The sequence below is a fragment of the Protopterus annectens genome, chromosome 11.part0 (genome assembly GCF_019279795.1).
Source record: "Protopterus annectens isolate FY-2018-M chromosome 11.part0, PAN1.0, whole genome shotgun sequence".
Taxonomy (NCBI): domain Eukaryota; kingdom Metazoa; phylum Chordata; order Ceratodontiformes; family Protopteridae; genus Protopterus; species Protopterus annectens.
The window spans coordinates 245,772,757-245,794,614 of record NC_056745.1 but is presented as its reverse complement, the minus strand read 5'-3'; the positions used below and the strand labels follow the sequence as shown (position 1 = coordinate 245,794,614).

Here is a 21,858-nt window from a genome sequence, read left to right as displayed (position 1 = left end):
CTAGTGGAAGGGATGTTAGCAGATAAAACCTTTTGTTTTATAGCATTACTAAAAGTCATTATCACATTGCAACTATGAGTGCTACAGATATTTTTCATATTTAGTTGTAAAAGTCTGGAACTTGTCATCTTGATGACAGTTTTAGTACTTACAAGATGGAAAAACATCTTTGTATGGTGTACACATAACACAGTTTGGTTACAATTATGGTTATGAGAGTTATTTATTTTCCTATTTTGCTAAATATTTTTGTTGGGGAACATGCCGTCAAGGTAAGTAATACCTCATTTTGAAGGCAACATTAGTTGCAGTTTGGAAAAAGAATAGTCTGTATGCTGGACAAATGTACAGGTATCACATTTTGTTTAGGGTTTTGGTTATGAGAATGATGACACTGTTTCATATTTGAATAACTTTGTCAGGGATCATGTCAGCATGCTAACTAGCAGCTTATTTTGAAGACAGTATTAGTACTTGCAAGATATAAAGAGAACTGTATCTGTATGCCATGCACATGTCCAGATATCACAGTTTGTTTGGGACTTAGGTTATGGAAATTATGCTTTTTTCATATTTTGGTAAATAACTTTGCTAGGGAGCATGTAATTTTGCCAAGTGATACCTCATTTTGAAGACAGTGTTAGGCCTTACAACATGATAAAATAACTGTGTCTGTATGCTGTACATACATACAGATAAGTTTGTGTAGGACTAAGGTTATGAAAATTATGAATTTTTTCATGTTTTTGTAAATAGCTTTGCAAGGGAGCATGCCAATGTGCTAAGTAATACCTCCTTTTGAAGACAGTATGAATTCTTACATGGTAAAATAACTGTGTCTGTATGCTGTACACATGTACAGATATCAAAGTTTGTTTAGGACTTTATGGAAATTATGATTTCTTTACATATTTTGGTAAATTACTTTGCCAGGGTTCATGTAACTGTGCCAAGTGATGCCTCATTTTGAAGACAGTGTCACTCCTTACAACATGATAAAATAACTGTGTCTGTATGCTGTACACATGCACAGATATCAGTCTTTTCAGTGTTATAGGATTATGAAAATTATACATTTGCAATATTTCTCATTATTATGCCAATATTGTTGCAAAAGAGCATGGTGATGACACAACTGATGCATCATTCTAAAGCACTTGTCCACGGATATGTAGTCTCTGTCTGTTACAGGTGATGAAATATTATGCTTTATCAATTATGAGAAGTATAATCATATTTCTGTCAATATCTATGTAATGGAGCACCACACAGTAATGGTTAAGGTATCATTTAAAAGCTGACATTCATACAAACAAACTAATTACAAATTGTATGGGTCTACTTGGTGCATTCACAACGATATTGTGATTTGTTGTACTACAAAGATATAAAAAAATAAGCACAATATCAGCATTCCTTACCAAATATTTAATAATAAGTTAGATACGCACTATCAACATTTACACTGTTGGAAAGGTCACTGTCTGCTGAACAACTTTTGCATTTACATTTTTAGTCTAGCTCTTATGGTTAAGGAGTTATGAACTTTTGTTTTCTGTATGGTATTACAAATGGATTATCTGAAAATGAGCTCAGGCTGCATGGTTGTTCCTATGGTGGAATTAAGCAGTCAGCATTTTCTGAGCTGCTCTGGAGGGAATGAGTTAGGTTTACCTTTGGGCTGCTTTCATATCATAGGCTCCTTGCACACTTATTTAGGACCATGCAAATATACATGCGTTTTTTGATTCACTTTCTTGATTGTATTAAATTATATTCCTTGTATAATGCATCACATTTGTTAGAATGTTTTAAATTTATTGTTTTGAACATTTTTTCCAGTAAGCAATGAAACAAAAATGTATGAACCAATAATGACACAACTGCCCAATTTAGAACATTTCCATCATAAAAAGTCTACTACATCTTTCATCATTACAATCCAGCAATATCCGTAAATATGCACAATCTCTGCAGAAGTCATCTAAATAATTCCACATTAAAGACATCTGTAACTAATGAAGAGGTTGTGTATTTCATTGTTTCATCTACAAATGAAGTGCCTGTTGCCCTTGAAGAATAAACAGCCTTTGCTACATTACAAATGTACTGTAAGTTGATAATTTTGCAATAGAGAATGGATGGCAAACTGTTAACAGGTTCATAGTTACTAGGTATCTCCTCCAGAGGAGGACCTTCTCTGGACTGCAGCATCCACCCCCTATAAAGTACAACACAGAGTAGTATCAGTAATTCATCTACATACTATGGGAGTAGAACCCTGTTGTGCTACTAACAATGCTTTTAAATACTTTAGCACAATGTCATTTGCTAAACAACAGTTACATGTTGCAAACAGCTTTGGCATAAGCAGTACTCAATTCCTTGTAAAGTGCATTTGACACTAAACTGTATCTCTCAACATTGCAGCACAAGAAATCTGGAAAAAGCTAAAATTTATGGGGGGGCACAACCGCCCAAACCCAGGGACACATTTTAAACATTGCTTGTATAATCTTTGAGAGTTGCTCGAATAAAATGTGTTGTGTTACCGTGCATTTTCTGAAAGATAGAAAGACGAACTTAAATGGCTGTCATTATTTAGTGAAGTCAGTTCACACTGATTTGCCAGAAAACCACAAATGTTAAGAGGAACAGACCAAAAATATGAGCCAAGCTAAACATTCCAGACATTCCGTAGACTCAGCTCCATGAATCACAACTGGTGGTAGGGGAAGAGAACTCAGGATCCTTTTTCTTGTACTCAAGGTACAGGTTTTGAGCCTATATAACACTAACCACCATGTATCCCTAACTGGGGCATTTTTTACACACACACACACTGCAAAGCAAATGTACACTAAGCAAATCTCGCTCACACAAACACTGTAAAGCAGATTAACACTAAGCAAATAATCACACGCACAAAGTACAAAGCAGATCAACACTAAGCAAAGCAGATCTGATTCTTTGAATGTTAATCAAAGCAAATTGAATGAACATGCACACTTACAAATTCCGAAAACACACACTGACATAGTCCATGAATTCTTAGGAGGAGGATTGATGTGCTCTGAAAATTGCAGGCAGAAGAACAGAACATCTGTGCGACAACACACGCACAGACATGTGCAACCAGACAGACTCTTCTTAAAGAACCGCCTTAAAACAAAACTCAATTTAATCTTTTTAATTAAATGTGAAAGAAGTGCCGGCTGGGGTGTACTGGCCCTCTTGACCCCCCCCCCCCAGCTATGCCACTGCAGAGGAAACTCGAAAAGTAATTTTTTTTTTTTTTCTTCAGTTTCAGAGGTGGATGCCTTGGAATTCAGAAAAATATCTCCAAACCTATAGATTTACTTTCCTCAGCCATCGGGGAATCACCAACAGCGCTTCAGATTATGCAGGCTTGAAATCTTTTCAGCAAAAGACAAAGGACCAGAAATTCACTTTATATTTAAGTATCACTTAAGAGACAATTAAGCAATGAAAACAAATATGTGAAATATGCAGCCTAGATAACTTGCCTCTCTCACATAGAACAAAAATACCAGGCCAAGCAGATTTCTTAAAACAGAAAACAAAATGGAGCAAGTAAAACAGAAAGCAGCTTTGTTAGTCAAGACAAAAAATATAGTTTTAATTTCCTCACCCAGCAGGGAATCATCAACAGTTTAGTTTATGCAGGCTTGAAATCTTTTCTGCAAACAATGTTTTAGATGTTTTGGGATTAATAATTTTGATTTAAATAATACTCGAGTACTTGTAGTAGAGACATGTTTTGAGGTATGATAGTGATGTGGGTGGGACAGATTTTTTCTTTAGAAAAAAAATATTGTAGCATACACCCTTTCATTATCTGTTCACCTACAGTCGAATACTTAGAAAATTAACCTCACTGAGGAGGTTTCTGGACTTTCAGTTTAGGAGACCTTGTATTAAATGGACATATAAATCACAGGAATCCTTAAAGTACAAATGTCATCCAGTATATATCACCTTAGAAAAATTTTTTGTTTCCAGTCAAGTGCAATGATTCCAGAAATGCACATCTTTTCTACAACGTGCAGACAATCCATAAACGTGTTATGGAGTGCAGTCCAGGGCATATCTATGAGACAAAAGATAATGTCTGTGTGTTTTTTTAAATCACAGGTAATACCTTTTTTCCTGTTTTCTGATGCAAATGTATTTTTCTAGATGTTGACCTGATCCCACAAAACTTACTTCATTTACATTTTTTCATATATTATATGATCCAGATTATTCAAACTCATGGCAAGAAGGAATAATATGACAAACTACCCTAATGGTATTAATAGGCATTAGCAATGCCATTATGTTACATATGTGAGAATACTAATAATCTACAGTATTAATAAATGCATTACTCACGTAATATCAGAAGGTAACTTTATTAAGCAGTGTTTATTTTAGATAAGTAGACAGCAGTATCAGATTTTGCCAATTCCAACAGAAGTTTCAGCAGCTCTGAAACACCCAAAGTTCCCTTGCTGCCATCAACTTTTCTATGCATTTGTGAGCATGAAATACCAACATTTTATTCCTGTATATTGGCAATCTAGCAAGGAGAATAAAGAAGTATAGCACACGTAGTGTTCATACCTTACCTAATCATTTAACTTGCACCTAGTTCCAAATGAAACCCAGACATTTGTTTGCTTTGTTTGGTAAGATTCAGTTGGGACCAGACTTTGCTTTTGTTTGTAAGATTCAGTTGTGACCAGACTTTGTTTGCTTTTGTTTGGTAAGATTCAGTTGGGACCATGGCCTTTTTCAGATGCAGACGTAGAACACTTGTTTGATGACTTGCTGAGCTGGAGGATTCTGGCGAGTATTGGAAGAAAATTAGTTCAGTGCTTTAACTGTTGCTACTAATCTTCCAGACTGTGTAGCAAATGCAGATGCAACAGAGATAAGAATTACCAATTTAATCTTTTTATAAAAAAGGCCTCATTTTAAGACACTGAAGATGAGCAGTTAAGTACTTCTGATCATTTGATTATCAATTGCTATGACAATAACATCTTTGTTACCCAAGTTTTGTACCCCTTTTTTATTACTCCCATCATTTGTGTCCCTGGCAATTTTTTTCCAGTTACAAATGGTTAGCACATTGTCTGTGTTCCTGAACAGTTTTAAAGTGCATCTCTCTTTTGAGCTTGTTCAAAATATATTAATTCTAAAGCCATTAATTATCATTGTTATTAAACATTGCCTACTCCAGTTTATACTTCTCCTCTTCTTGGCCACTTACATTCCTTTATCACCAGACTAATCTAGTTTTAATCTTAACTTGTATCCCACGCTCTTATCAAAGGGCTTCACAGATAGAAAATTATCTCTGCAAATTGCTTCTCAAAAGGACTGTTCAGCCTTGTGTTAGCCATTGTGTTATACTCAAGAACTCTCCTTGTTTTGTTTTTTCACACACACAATCTTCCTTACTTCCAGCCAGTTAATTTTCTTGTACACTAATTTGCATTACTGAAAAATGAAATTACATTTTCTTGAAGTTGCCTAGGAAGTTCTTTTTCTTACAATTATTCTGTTATGAAAATAATTGTCACTGTCATTGGAAGTACTGATTAGTAGCTTAAACTTTTAAGAAGGATGTTCTCTTTGCAAAATAAATTATACAACTGTTCTTATAGCAAACTCTTCATAGAAAATAGTGTAATACATGCTTTGTGGCATTTGCTAGGGTGTAACATGTAAAACAGTCTTCTAGATCATCTCTTAAGCTTGTGATCTGGACTTTTGTCACTAGGATGCATGAGCTGGAAAAACAGATGCTTTTGCAAGAAGAAACTGAAGTCAGAGTGACTGACCTTAACAAGAAACTGCAAGCGTTAGAGCAGCAGCTGCAAGACTCTAAAAGACAGGTAAAAAATGTGGTCTTTCCAAGATTAGTAGCTCACTTGTTTGACTTCTGGCACATTTCAGGAAAAAAAAAACTTGTGATATTAAACTAGCCAGGTATTTTATTTTTCTATTTTATTTTTTCTATTTTATTGTTTGCTTACCTAGAAGTCTATATAACTGAGGAAATGCTCTGTGTAGAAGAGGAGAGACTGTTGAGTTACCATCAGATGAAATGATGTGGATATGGTTTCCACATATGTACAGTGTCCAGCTTACATGAAGTATTTGAAAGAACAAAGTGTCTTGATTGTGACTGATGATGCTTAAGGTTTTCTTTCCTTAAATACCTGAATTTACCTCTTTGATTTACTTTGTATGAAATTCAGGATGTCAAATACTATGAAGGATAGACCTAAGAAGGCCTGGTTTAGTTACATATGTATAAATTTCACTGGGGTCTCCAGTTTTATCCTAAGGATTAATGACGAGATTACCCTTTATTTTACTAAAGCAGATTTGCTTCTGTACTCAGGTTTGTGATCAAGATACAGCACTAGCTGCTACACTGGGACAAGCAGAGGGCTTACAACAGAAACTAAACAAAGCACTGTCTGAAACACAGATCCTTCAAGTGGCAAATAAGAAGTTAACTGATACGTGCCACACTCTTCATCAGAAAAAAGAGGAACAAGAATGTAAGTACAGAAAACTGTAGCTCACAAACTGTTTGGCTAGATATTCCAGGATGGGCTTGTTTACACTGAAATTGTTTAACAGTAATAACATCTCTATGGATAATGGTGTACTGGGGCTAGCACTACTTCTTTTATGAAATACTTAACACTTTTTTAAAATGGAGGCCATGGTGAAATTATTGTATATTTAATATGTTGCATTTCTAATTTTAACCCCAAAGTCCCCCCCTCAGTAAATTAGGACATCCCCAGCACCTGCCCCCTCACCATATCTCTAGGGAGAAAGACATCACTGCCCTCTCAAAGGCAAAAAATACAGCCTCTATAGGACCCGATAACATCCCAGGCTGCATCCTACATGAACTCGGGCAGGAACTTGCAGCACCATTAGGCACCCTATTCAAACAAAGCCCAAGTACTGGCTTCACCCCAGCTGAGTAGAGGGCAGCCACTGTCATCCCTTTGCAAAATGGAGGAGCATCCACCGATCCAGGAAATTATAGACCCATCAGCCTAACTAGCCTGATCTGCAAGGCCATGGAAAAGGATTATCATGGACCTCATTTACAAGGACATTGGCAGCCTTCAAACACTCAATCCCACACAGTTTGGTTTCATCAAGGGGAGGGTCATGCCTGTTAAACGTGGTTGATGACTTTGAGACCGTCACCAAAGCCATGGATGAGGGGAAGAGAATACACACTGTGTACCTTGACCTGGCCAAAGCCTTTGATACTATTCTCCACTTTGGTATACTAGATAAGCTCTCTCAACTAGGCATTAATCCATATGTTACCAGATGGTTAGCAAACTGGATCACTGATAGAACCCACCTAATCAAAATAGGGGAAGCCACCTCAAGCAGTAAACCCATAAAGAGTGGTGTACCCAGGGAATTGGTCTTGGGGCCTCCATTTGTTTGGGATATACTTTTCTGTGGTGCAAGCCAAAACCAGTGGGCTATGGCTGACCAAGTTTGCAGATAACTGCAAGTTGAGCACTGTCATCAATTCCCCTAGTGATGTGGACATCCTCCAAGAGGGTCTTGCCCAATAAATGACTGGTGCCAGAAACATGGCCTCAAACTGAATGCCAAAAAAAAATGCATCATCCCCTTTGGGGAGAGTGATGTCCCTAAAAATTATTACATTAATAACAAGGTCCTAAGCATGCAATCAGTCCTGAGGAACTTGGGCACCCAGGTTGATAGCAAACTGAATTTTGACTGGCATATTGCCTCCATTGTATGGAAAGCTTTCTACCTGGCCCACCTCATTAGTAAGGCTATCTCATCCAGGGACAAAGGAGGTCATAACATCCCTCTAGTCTTCCCTTATAAGACCTATTATCGAGTACAATGCCCCTTTCGGCATGTACCTCGCAAACCACATGCAGCAGCTGGAGAGACCGCAGAACCCCCCCCCAGGAGAATCCAGGGCCTCAAACATCTGCCCTAAACAGGTAGGCTAAAAGCCCTGTCGCCCTCTACTCAGTCTCATACTGACTTCTCAGTGGTGACTTCTGTCTGGCATACAAAGCAATCTCAGACCCCGCCTTGATGGGACTGCTGCATGTCAAGCACCACTGAAGTAACCCACATGAGCCACCTCAACCTGGTCTGTGACATTAATAGGACTTCCTGTTGGGATAGATTTGTGTCCCAAGACTTGCCCTTCTGTGGAATAGAGACTCCCTCTCCACATCAAGCAGAGTACCTCATTAACCCTTTTTAAGTGCAACCTGGATAACTGGATGGGGAACAGAAAATACACCCCTGGGATTCTACCTGTGCCCTGCTGGACAAGGGCATCAGGTGCTGACTTGTTGGAACATGGGCTAAATTCTTGGCTAGGTTTGTAAAGGGCCTCCGGGTCAATAGCCTAGTTAACTTCCTGTGATCCTATGATCCTACATTTCCAGCCTTTAAGATTCCACCATTTATTTATATTATGAGTTTGCAGATGGAGCCTGTAATTTCTCAGACAGTAGAATGTTTTGTATCTGTACTGGTCATTATTCTCTCTCAAATTTGTCTTGAGTAGACCATATATAGACAAGGTAATATTCATTCATATATGTGACCATTTAGGTTTGCCACTTCTTATTGCCCGTTGATATTTTGAGGCTTTGAATAATTAAATAAATAAGATGTACATTTTGAAGTGGTAAATTATTACTTTTGGGGGGGGGCATGGGCATACAAGTATTATTCCTTATCTCTTGGCTATACATTGTGTAAGCAGTTCTCTTAGGGTAACAAAAGGAGGCTCTTTTGCTGTGCTTGATAAAATGATGTGCCTGTGACACTGGCCCTTTTTGCAACATGTATATAGTTTTTGTTTTGTGTATTTCTATCGCCTTGCCCTTGTAAAATAATAACCCCCACTTTAGCAATATCACACTTGTCAGTGAAAATGGTTTATTACCTTGTGATGATGCAAACAATTTTTTCTGCACTAAATCCACAACTAAGGTGACTCAAAAGTCAAAAATACCATAAATAGTCAAATTTAAAGAAATTTAAAAGTGTTTTTGTGGTAATTGTTACTTGATCACTTACTGTAACAGCGTAATGTAATGTGCTTAGAAGGGTTTTTATCCTTGCACACTTGCTCTCAGCAAGGAAGGGTCAGTGAGTGTTTTCAAAATCTTTTTCTGTGCTAGGCTGCTGTTGAACACTTCCTTAGTAAAATACAATAAAGACCAGATATCGGGAAAGTGCACTCCAAGAAGACTGAAATTAGTTTGGTTATGCAAGAATTTATCCTATTTTACATAAACTGCAGTCACTAGGGTCTTCAATATGCATTGGTCCAGAGCAATGACAACATTTTTGATTGGAGGATGCTAACAAAGCAGAAATGAAGGATGGTCTTAGCAAACACTAGCCTGAATGATTAATAGAAATCTGTCAAGCATTATTTTATAAAAGTATGGTAAGGCGTAAATCTACTTATAACCCTCCCTTACACCCTCAACTAAAAAACTTAGAAAGAGTAATTGAGAAAGAAATTAGAAAAGCTGATTTTAAAAGGGTGTCCTATGACAATAATTTAAATCAAAAAGAAAAAGAGATTTTGAACAGTTTAAAGGCAGACAGAAATATTAGGGTTATGAAGCCTGACAAAGGGGGAGGAATTGTGATTATGGAAAATATAGAGTATGATACTAGAATGTACAAAATCTTGTGTGACGAGAATAAATATGAGCCTGTGTCAAAAAACGAGATTAATATAGCCTACAATAGAATTGACACAAATTTATATGATATGATGGTGGAAGGACTAATTGACTTGGAGATCTACAATTTCCTAAAAGTAGACAAGCCTAAGATACCTGCCATCTTTGGGATCCCCAAAATACACAAAAATGAAAGTGATCCCCCTTTGAGACCAATAGTGGCAGCCAATGGGTCCAAGACTAATTCTTTAGCCAAGTTCGTAGATATAAAAACTAAAGACATCTGGCTACATAAAGTACAGATTTTAAAAGATTCATGGGATCTGTTATATACCTTGGGGGACACAGTTGAAACTGAGGGGCTTATATTTGTCACTATAGACGTAATAGACCTTTTTCCATCTATACCCCATGAGGAAGGTTTAGAGACATTTGAGGAAGTAATTTTTGAAAATATGAATATAACGCATAATGACAAGATAGTAAGCAAATGGTTAATGGAATTGATACAATACAACAATTTTCTATTTTTCAATGGGGAATTTTTTAGACAGACCCAAGGAGTGGCAATGGGCGCGGCATGCGCCCCCACATATGCTAACCTGGTCCTATCAAAATGGGAGGAAAAATGTGTGTTGGAAAGCAAATATAAACCATTTATGTCAGTCTATCGTAGGTTTTTAGATGACATTATTATTTTTTGGAATGGGGGAGAAGATAAACTTGAGGAGTTTTTGGCATACTTGAACAACACTAGTAGTTTTCTAAAATTCACTTGGAAAGTAACACATAATTCGGTGCAATATTTGGACCTGGAAATATATAAGGAACATGGACATTTAGAAACTAAAATATTCAGAAAAACTACATACTGTAATTCGTTTCTCCACTTTGATAGTGCCCATCCTATACATGTAAAGAAGAACATAATAAAAGGGCAGTTTGTAAGAGGAAGTAAAATGACAAGTAAGAATCATGACTTCCTCTTGGAATGTGATTTATTGGAGAGTATGTTCCAGGAAAGAGGCTATCCAAGCAAACTGATTAAGGAAATAAGAAAAGAAGTTTCCTTAGGAAGAGAAGACAGATTTGCACCTATTATTAAAAAAGGGAAAGTAACAGACAATGAAAGTGAACCCAGTAAAGTAAATCAACAAAAAAATTTTGACCTAGCTTTAATCTTAGAATATAATACATTTAACAACAAAATAAAAAGGATTTTTAATAAGGAATGGGACAGGTTCATGGAATTAACAGAACTAGTTTTAGGAATCAATAAAGCACCTAAGGTAGTGTTTAAAAATTCTTTAACTATAAAGAATCTGTTGGAAAACAAAAGCACTGTGTTAACACAGGATAGAAGGAGAAAGGGAACCTACAAGTGTGGTAGGTGTGCCCAATGTGTAAATATATCCAACACTAACAACATTTATATTGACAGTAGAAACAAGACTATAACTAATGACAAGTATTTTTATAATTGTGATTCAACAGGTTTAGTCTATATTAGCATGTGTAATGCATGTCAATCGTTCTATATAGGTAAAACTGAGAGGAAATTAAAGAGAAGAATATTTGAGCACTTAAATGACATAAAAAATTGTAAAGAGACGAATGCTCTATACAAGCATAGCAAATTGTGTGAGAAAGCTAGCTACAGTTTTACGGTTTTAGAACACATAGACAAAGACATAAGAGGTGGGCCTTGGGAAGAAAGGTTAGAATACAGTGAATTGTGGTGGCAAATGTCACTAGAAGCAAATAAAATCCCAGGCCTAAATGAATATGTCAGTATAGCCCCCATTTTGAAATTAAGAGCAGCAAAATTATAGATTGAAGTATTAGTGTATTGAAGTATTAGTTATGAATATCCAAACAAGAACACTTGTATCCTTCCATGTACCTTTAGGGAGTAAAAGAAGAAAAACCTTTTAAATTACAGCAGTTTACACACAATTTTAGATATATTGGTTTGGAGAGTTTTTAAGGTGAGAGACAGATCAATTTGAAAGAACTGTTCATTTTTATGTAATAAATACAACTTGCCACTAGAGGGCATAATTACTTCTTCTTTTTTATATTCCTACAATATACAAAGTGCTTACAATTTATATAAGTGTATTATCATTTCACAATTAATTTCAATGTAAATGTGTAATAATTGTTTTTATGTGGACTTAACTTAAAGTAAGGAATTTAATGAGTTTTTAATAAGAATTTTTTAACAGAATTTATTTATATTTAAAATGGTTTAAATGTTTTAAATTTTAAATTTAAATGTGATTGATTGACAACTCATTAATGGTTTCATCTGATTAATTAATGTGGGTGTGTATATATATATATAAAAAGAAAGGTTGGGGTTAGAGTGTTTATCTGAAGAAGTCAGCTATATGACGAAAACGTATTGGGAGAAGTGCGTTTTATGTGGAGTGTATTTTGTGGCAGTTTGTTCTATGTGCTTTGTGGAACAATAAACTCGTGTTGAGCCAACCATTTTCCTGGATTTCTATATCTTTTTGGTTTTTGTGGTAATTGTTACTTGATCACTTACTGTAACAGAGCGTAATGTAATGTGCTTAGAAGGGTTTTTATCCTTGCACACTTGCTCTCAGCAAGGAAGGGTCAGTGAGTGTTTTCAAAATCTTTTTCTGTGCTAGGCTGCTGTTGAACACTTCCTTAGTAAAATACAATAAAGACCAGATATCGGGAAAGTGCACTCCAAGAAGACTGAAATTAGTTTGGTTATGCAAGAATTTATCCTATTTTACATAAACTGCAGTCACTAGGGTCTTCAATATGCATTGGTCCAGAGCAATGACAACATTTTTGATTGGAGGATGCTAACAAAGCAGAAATGAAGGATGGTCTTAGCAAACACTAGCCTGAATGATTAATAGAAATCTGTCAAGCATTATTTTATAAAAGTATGGTAAGGGGTGATGTTGCACAGGGCTGTGACACCACAGTTGATCTGGATAAAAACACTAAAATTAACAAGAGGCTGGCATATATTTGTTTCCCTGCACATAGCACAAGAAATACACATCTAGCCTAATAAATATGAATTGCTTAATCAATGGTTCTCCTCACATCCTGTGACAAATCAAAAAGATGCTTTTCAGTACAAAAATACACTTTATTTACATAATTAAGAATCTTTGTCATCCAGTTTGTGTAAAAAAAAAAATCGCCCATATTGAACTATTCCCAGACAACAGAGAAATCAATAGACTGAGTAATGTCTGAAAATGCTTTTTTATAGTAAATGAGGTCGGGTATGAATTTTCGGTTACTCAGCAATGTTGAATTTTTGAAAAATATTTGTGAGGTGTTTATTTTGAGCAGTAATTTATTCCTAAGTGTTGCTAATTTTGGTAGTCTCTCCTTTGTATATGAATTTGAGCAACAAGTTAAGGGATCTTATATTGGCCTCCCTTGTATGTGTTCTCGACGCAAGTTTCCCAACAGATGTGGGTCAAACATGGCCTTGTATGCAAAGTGCAGGTACCCTTTAAGAAGTCTAGATAACAATGTATGTATATTGTTTTCCAGCTCCTGTACTTTAAGAATCTCTGAATTATTTTGAACAGTGGAGTGGTACACTTAGGAATGCAAATTAACATGACATAAATGTCCTGATCAGTTATTTATATATATTGAAGCACAAAGACATTGAACATTAAACATTGATCCAAAAGGACTGAAACTGAATAACAGGGGAAAAAAATCCTATTTTGTTGTCGGTGGGGTAAGCTCCTTGCACTCCCACACCCCCTACTAATTATATATACAAATTCCAAGATCTCACAGCAGCTTGGAAAAGGCAAATTCCCACACCCCACTTTTCTGTGAAGTCCCACAACTAATGCCATTATCAGATTTGTTTTCATTCACTGTTGCCAGTTTTAAAAGTGATTGACACTACAAATATTTAGTTATATGGACTGTTTCCATTAACAGAGTGGTACAATGACTTCCTGTGCAATACTAGTCATGCCTGTGAATGAGGTATCCACTGCCACTGATTAATTTGTTTCACATTGATTCTTTGTGCATTTATTTCATTCTCTATCTTTCCCATCTTTGCAGTAAATTTCTAATCAAGGTACATGCTTTTCCATAAATTTGCCTGTTCTACCTTTTTGTGGTACAGGGAGTAACTTGGTTTTGCCAACTACAGATTTTGTTCAAGCTGTCTTGAAGAATTTCTTATTCTTATTTGAGGTAATTGATTCTCCTAGTTTGTAATTTGTATATTTCACTAGCCAAAATCCTGTACCTGTATTTGCATTGAAAAGAACATGACCGAAGGGGAGTGGCCTTGATAATAAACCGCCATTGAACACTTCATCAGGCTTAGATACATGTAGCATGCTTATCTGTGATTTCACCTTTAATATTTTTAACCTGTTTAACTACAAAATTGTTAACCTCAAGGTGAAGGAATTTACATGTAATGGCCTTACGGTGGAAGATATTAAATGCCATTGTAGTATCTAATGAATTTAGTGTATGTGATATACCCATTTATATTTGCCTAGCTTACGGTGGAAGATATTAAATGCCATTGTAGTATCTAATGAATTTAGTGTATGTGATATACCCATTACCATTGTTACATGTAATGGCCTTACGGTGGAAGATATTAAATGCCATTGTAGTATCTAATGAATTTAGTGTATGTGATATACCCATTACCATTGTTACATTTTTCAAAATGCCGCCAGGGAAATCTTGTAACAAATCTATATTGTTCTGAGTCTAGGTGTATGATCAATGTTACTTACCTACTCCTTAACCTTGTATGGACTAAAACTGAGGCTGTGAAAGGGCCTGATTATAGTAACCCCCTTGGATGGGGAACTACTATTGCCTGCTGTTGATTACATTGTGTTCCATAGTAATGAGTTTATTAGCAAGGGAGTTTTAGCATAGGTATAGTATTACAGCCTTGAGGTTAATAAAAGTAGCAAATGTGATGTTTATTCTGTTCCACTCTCTAGCCCTACTTTATGTAGATCATTAACCCCTTCCAACCAATGAGTAGATCATTAACCCCTTCCAACCAACCAGCTTGACTGGGTGGGGACCAGCATTCAGACAGCCATCAGGCGTGGTTCACAGATTTTTCTGTTGTATGAGAAATCGCTCCCCATGTGCACATGGTTACGTGCTAAGCATGGGCTTGCAGCATGCTGACAGCTGATGTCTCCTTGCCATGCCCCTCCCAAATGAACACAACCCTTCCTCCTACCTGGCTGCTCCCAAGGCTGGGTAATCAAGCCAGGAACAACTTGGTTGCTGTCTGGATACAAATCATCTGAGCCACTGGACCAGGCAGGTGTGCTTCAGAGAAGCTGCACTATGTCATCAATAGTGCAATATTTCACATCAGGTTAGTGATGCATCAGGGTTACAGGAGAATACATTTATCTTTGTATCTGTTGCAGAAATAATGGATCTCTTATTAGTAGCAGTCTCTCCATATTTTAATTATTTTATTTTGCCTTTTGTTTATAATTTTAATTAATCCCATTTGTTTTTAAATTGGCCTTACTCTACTTAATACAACTTGCAATTTTTCTCATGGAGAGTCTTATCCTTGGGAGATGAAAATTCAGATACTGTCCCTCCAAAAAGTGTACACACTTGGACACACTTGACAGTGTCATTGATTGTCTTTGAACTGAATGAAACTTGGGTTGTTTTGCTGTTCTGTTTTGACACCTTACTCTCTGTATTCTGTCATATATCTTTTGAAGTTTATAATATGTATTGAAGGATAACATATTAGGAGCAAAATAAATTTGTTGTATTTGAGTTTTTAAATAGTTAATAATTTGCATGTATTAAATACGTGTTCATGTAAGGACTCTGTGTGTCTGCTCAGAAATAAGGAAAAGTAAGCTAGTTGTGTAGAATGAGTGAAAGTTTGTATAGTTTTGGGGGGCAATTGTTGCTTTTGTGTGCAGAAGTAGCTGATTACCCTAGTCGTTTTATGAGTGTATGTTTGAAGTTGTAATCCAGACTGTCTGTAAACAAACTGGTCTAAATGACACATTTTTCTTCATTTCACCTTGTGAACTATTTCTTATTTGTTGTATTTTTACAAATTATCTAAACAGTCCTCTAGGATATGGCTTTACAGTTTTTTGAGAATTTGCATTAACAATAAATGGTAATGTACTGTTCAAGTTAGAAAATTTAATTTTGTTCCAGATGTAAAAATGCCATGATTTCTTTTTATGACTAGTGTCTAGGAATGATTTTATTCTCATTTTTTGATTACTGAAGGTTTCCAAGAATTGGAGTTCTTAGGCACATTTATGTTATAGCTAGAGTCCCACAATGTTTAATAATACAGGTTTACAATCAAAAATCTGAGCATTCGTATGTCGAAAATGCAGGCGCTCAAGGTGGAAATGTCAAAATCCATCTGCACCAAAACCCACAATATCAAATCCTGGACTTGTTGCTCCTGCAAGACCCATGTTAGCACTTGTTTCTGTGTTCATGCAAGTAGGATGTTTAGAGATTTGGTATAATTTTAGGGTTGTACCTGATCAGTGTTGTGGATTTCGATGTTTCCACCTCGGGATCCTACATTTTCAATGTACAAATGCTCTGATGTTTGATAGTAAACCAATACAGATGGTCTGTTCTACATCAGTGTTACTATTGATTGTTACAATGACTATAAATCCAGTAAACACAGGAGTGTTTGCAAATCTTCAAAAGTAGGATGGAATTATCTGCTAATCTGACTTTTTAATCCAAGTGGGGCATTATGCACACAACTGCTTTCTTTCAGGGGTATCAAGATTATTAAAAGGAGGAATATGACTTTGTAAGAATGAACCTGAATGAGCACTTTCATGGATAAGGTCTTTGGCATTCTTTGGCCACTTGCATTAGTCATTCATTCACAGTCTTAAAACCTGAGTAATGGGCATAAATGACTAGTCTGGTGAGAGTGCAGCTCTGAGCCTTGTCTGATGTCATGCTTCAGTGGTATTCATTTGCTGTTACCATGTGTGCTCCTGACATTCATGAAATATGGTTGATTATTTTTCTTATAGATTCTTCTCTGTTGGATGACAGGCAAACATCTTGTGAAATACAATTGTTTCATCAGTTTCCCTAAATGCAGATTTGAAAGTAAGGAATTACTTACTAACCTTTTAAATCAGTTGAGTTGTAGTACATGTTGGGTCTTTATAAGCAACCTCATTTGTTGTATAAAACAACTAAAAGCACTTGAAAGAACAGACAGACAAAGTGAGCCAAAAAAAGCCAAGGCAACCAAAAACAGTCCACTTCTTTTAATAACCAAACCAACTGGGACCATACACACATTACGCAGTTGCAAGGCAACAATTCAGCGTTTTCATCCAATCCACACACTTTCAATCAGACAATGTATGTACCATTAAATTAATCTATATATATTAAATTACCAACCCTCCACCACATGCCATTCCCCCAAGACAAAAAAAAAAAACCTAACCAACAAGCCTCTCATTTAAATTAAAAATAAAATTGAAAACTTGACTGTAAAGTGTGTGGTGCATAAACATTTTAAAAAATACACATAATTAAAAACTAGACATGTAAAAAATATACACATAAATATATAACTATTTAATTACATAAAATTCCATAGAACATTATTAAACAAAGTACTTGTGCTAACCAATATGTTTAAACAAAATGACACATCTCCCTCTACTGTGCATTTGTTGTATACCCGTAGCAATGTTCATGAAAGCAATGCTGTGTGGATAGATTTGCCCATGAGATATTTTAGAAGAACATGTGTTTTGTCCATTTGCCTATGAGATATTTTAGAAAAACATGTGTTTCGTCCATTTGCTCATGAGATATTTTAGAACAAGTGTTTTGTCCATTTGCTCATGAGATATTTTAGAAGAACATGTGTTTTGTCCATTTCCTTTCCTGGTGGCAAACCTTGTATCAATGCCCCAATAATTAGAAGATCCTTCAGTCAAGTCTTTGTGTATCTTGTTTAATGGTTGTCATGGTTGAACTAGAAAGTAGATTAAAGCATTGTACACTGAAACTCTGATGATGATACACTCTTGCATGTATGCATATAAATACAACAGGGATTGACTTTGATCTTATACTATACGGGTTTGTATTTTCCACCTTTCTCAGATTTCCACATGTGTTTTTTTAAATAAGTAGATGGTCATAAAATAGGAATATCAGTAACATTCAATAATGACATAAACATATTAAACGAGTACCTGGCCAGCACAGGAGATTGTCAAAAAAACTAGATTTATAATTTAATACATTAAATGCAGGCATACATGTAGTTGCCATTGAAATGGTTGACAAATTTTGTGAGGATATAAAAATGAGCAAGAGCACAATGGTGCGACTTCACATTTGTGTGAATCACATTTGGTTTAATTCAAGTTTTATATAGTTTGAATTGCAAGATGCATGCTTCACAGGGAGGGTTTTTCAGGCATTCTCCATCTGTGGAGAATTCTCAATTAGATCTTTTGCTTCCCCTCTGAAGATAGACCTTCCTAGTTCCTCTGACTTGGAGAGTGGATGCCATGTCTCTCTAAGAGGAGGATGTTTCTGTATCCTTATCCCCATCTTCTTCTGTTACCAAGGGGTCCTACACAAGATTGTGGGACAGGACATGCATCTTGTTGGTGACTCCCTTTTGGCCCAAATGTCATCGGTGTTCCCTTCTCTTGCACCTGGCCAGGGTCAATCACCACAAGTTACTTTAAAGGATGGATTTTCTCACATATGACAATGGAGCTCTCATTCACCCTTATCTTCTCACTATATGATTAACTCTTTGATTGATAGGGGTTTATTTCTGTTTTGATACCAGTTTGCTTTGGATCTTGCAGGAGGTCACAAAACTAACTACTAGAAAATCTTGGAGTTGCTATATGGAAGAGATTTTCTGTTTGGTATCTCAACTACCAACATGACATCTGTTGGTGGGTATTCCTACAGTTATTTGTGAGTTAAAGCTCATCTGTCAACCATTTCTGCTTCTCTGCCTTTGGATCCCACCCCCTTTCCTCTAGATTTGAGGTGAAAGTTTCTGAAAGGCATTCATATCGGGCCTCAAGAAAGCCAGTTCTTTCTTCTTGGGACCTAAATTCAGTTTTTGAGAAAACTGACTTTGCCTCCATTTAAACCAACAGATTTTTCTACATTGTAGTTGTGTGCCTAGAATACTATCTTGTTGGTAGCTTGGACTTCTGCTTTGAGAGTTTCACTGAGCTGCAGGCTCTCTTGGTGGTTCAAATTTTTTATCACAGGCAAAGTTTCTCCCGCTCTCAACCAAACCTTTTATGCCAAAGGTGGTCAGTGGCGCATCTTTAAATCAAACCATTCATCTGCTTTTTCTCTTTTCTCCTCAAAATAAGAGTGAGAGGAGTTCTACATTCTTTGGATTTGCATAGACACCTTAGATATTTAGATATGACTAATATGAAATCTGAGCAACTTTGTTTTCATGCCAAGAATGTGTGACTTCCAAGGTGGCTGCACACTTTAATTTCAGTACTCCCAGTGTAAAAAAAAAAAAAAAAAAAAAAGAAACTGAGAAATAACTATTAATTTTGACAGCTAGAGTAAAATTCATTTACTGGTAGCAACTGACTACTGCTTGGATACAAGCAAAGAAGAAACTGAGTACCTAAAAGAAAATCAGCTAGAAAAGGTAAAAAAAAAAAAAAAAAAACAGACTGGGAAGAATCCTGTAGCTATTTAGCAAAAAGGCAGTTCAAGCTTCATCTTTGGTATGAGAGCTTCCAGTAATTTAGAGGAAAAAAATCAAGTGTACTCAGAGGTGAAACAATGAAGGAGTATATCAACTTCAATAATAAAAGGATGGCAATAATAGAAGCTTTTACTAGCTATTTGGATGAACTAATAAAACTACAAAGCACAGTGGATGAAATAAAAAAAGGAAGGCTGAGTATGAAACTTAAGAACTATTTCAAAAGCTGTGCTGTTAGAAGACAAAGTACACAGAGAATGTGAGATTTCCTGCTGTATCAGACAATCTGAAAGGAACCAGCTGAATTAATTTTATGAATGCACAAATAAGCAACTGGCTGGTATTCCATGGCAGGATTTGTTAATTGAAATGGCACAGTATATGCTCCAACTGTAGCAAAGACCTTTATTAGTAAAGATGCAACCACACCAGCAGAAATAGTACATCCTAACAAAACTGAGCCAGAAAGTCTTAAAAACTGGAGAAAGCAGAGTGTTTCTGGAAAGTGATTATTCACTGTACAAGCAGAAGAAAATCAGATTTATCTCAGCAATCAGGGAATGTTGAGTAGCTGGTGAAAGAAAATGCAAAAGGTTATCCAACAAAAAGTGAACCATTAAATGCAAGTGGATTCTGCTTTTCGTTCTTCTACCAATAAAGCTCAGAGAAGACCTTATCTGATCTTCCAAAGGAAAATGGTTGACAGAAAAAAGCAAAAGGTTTGATTAGGAAAATCAAGAGGCCCTTGGACTTGAACCAGAGATTTGTGTTTGGAGGTGGAGATGAACAGGAAGAAGACCAAAGGCATTTAAATTAGTCGATAAATGTGAGATAATGAATCAATCACATTTGTGAAGTATGGCTTTAAAAAAGTGGATAAGAAGGACTGGAATTTTGGTGACTTTTTAAACTTGGGGTAGACTGTAAACCGTATATTCCACATTGTCATTAATGTTTAGAAGGACATGAAAAAGAGAAAAAGTAACTAAGTAAAACTTTTTTGGTAAAAGCATTTATATGAAACATTTCATGATATCAGCTACATGTTGTGTGGTGAACAGTTCTGTGTAGCATGTAGTTGGGTATTCTAAACATTGGAGGTAGTCTTCAGTGATTGTTATACGTTCTAAAGTAAAAAAGTTCTGTTCCAGTTGTAAGAAATATGGGCTTTAAAATGTAGCAAGAAGAAAGGCTGGGAAAAATCACATTTCTGTTAACGTGATGTGATCTTGGGCTGGGGTGGATTAAAAGTGCACTGATTTTATGTAGAGTTGATATGTTTTCGCTTATTTTTCCAAAGGTGAATATCTGGGTTAATGTACTTGATTACAAAAACAATTGCTCATAGAGTAAACCAAGTAGGCTTGAAAAAATAGACAAAATTATGAAAGCCATGAGGGAATTGCTAAGCTTCTTGCATATGCAAGGACGTTAGGTTTTACTTTTTTTCATTGCCAAATGTTCAGTGGAAATCATGAAATCTGCATCCTGAAGGCAGTTGTACATGCTGTTCTGCTCTAGGTAAAATTGGAAAAGATTCCTTCATGCATCTGCAGAGTTGCTAGCTGCTTTTTTCTCTTATTGCTAACTGTTTCCAAGGAGATGAGCTGTCTGCAGTTGTAAACAATTAATCTTGATAGTTATGAGTATTGTTTGCTGAGGGAAATGCAAACTTTAAAGGTACAAGTGCAAGCAGTTCAGTGAAAATTAGTTTGAAATTACTGGAAGCGAATAAGAGAGAACAGCATCTCTAGCAACTGTAATACATTAATGCAATTAATAGAATGGGGCATATTTTGTAAGTTAGTATACTGACTAAAAATTGTTTTCTGGAAGCATGCTAGCTGTTTTTTACATCTGGTAGGGGAATAAAAATAAAAGTACAGACAATCGTGTGTGGGAGCACAGGCTGAAACATGCATTCTACCATGGATGACCTTAATTTTAGTTTAGGTAATGCATGTGGGTGCAGCTGCCAGTTTGGGGCAATTGGTCCTTTCCACAGGGTTAAATTTCATGTATTTTTGAAGATGTGCATAGTTTTGTGTGTTTATTCCAAGTTAATCTATTATGAGGTTGCTCAAAAAATGTATATACATTTTTGTTTGTGGGTTTCATTAAAACAAAAGTCTTGAAAAATGTGACCTGCCAAACAGTGTGTGTATGTAGCACAAAAGTTGAAAATGCACATTAACAAATGCTGCCATGTATAATAGGTGTAATTGATAACTTCTAGACATAATGGCTATGCTATCCATATGATCTTGGAACATAAATGGCCTTACAAGTATAGACAGAAAGGAAAGGGTA

The 21,858-nt window shown here is 36.0% G+C and overlaps 1 protein-coding gene across 6 annotated transcripts in view; it reads left to right on the top strand.

The window, feature by feature from the left end:
- The window catches only part of IRAG2 (inositol 1,4,5-triphosphate receptor associated 2), a 1,240,358-nt gene that overhangs the window by 483,082 nt on the left and 735,418 nt on the right, over positions 1-21,858 (top strand). For all 6 annotated transcript variants that reach the window (XM_044087670.1, XM_044087672.1, XM_044087673.1 and 3 more), the window contains 2 exons: positions 5,792-5,906; positions 6,419-6,581. In XM_044087670.1, coding sequence (XP_043943605.1) covers positions 5,792-5,906; positions 6,419-6,581 — 278 coding nt within the window. The remainder of the gene's footprint in view (positions 1-5,791; positions 5,907-6,418; positions 6,582-21,858) is intronic.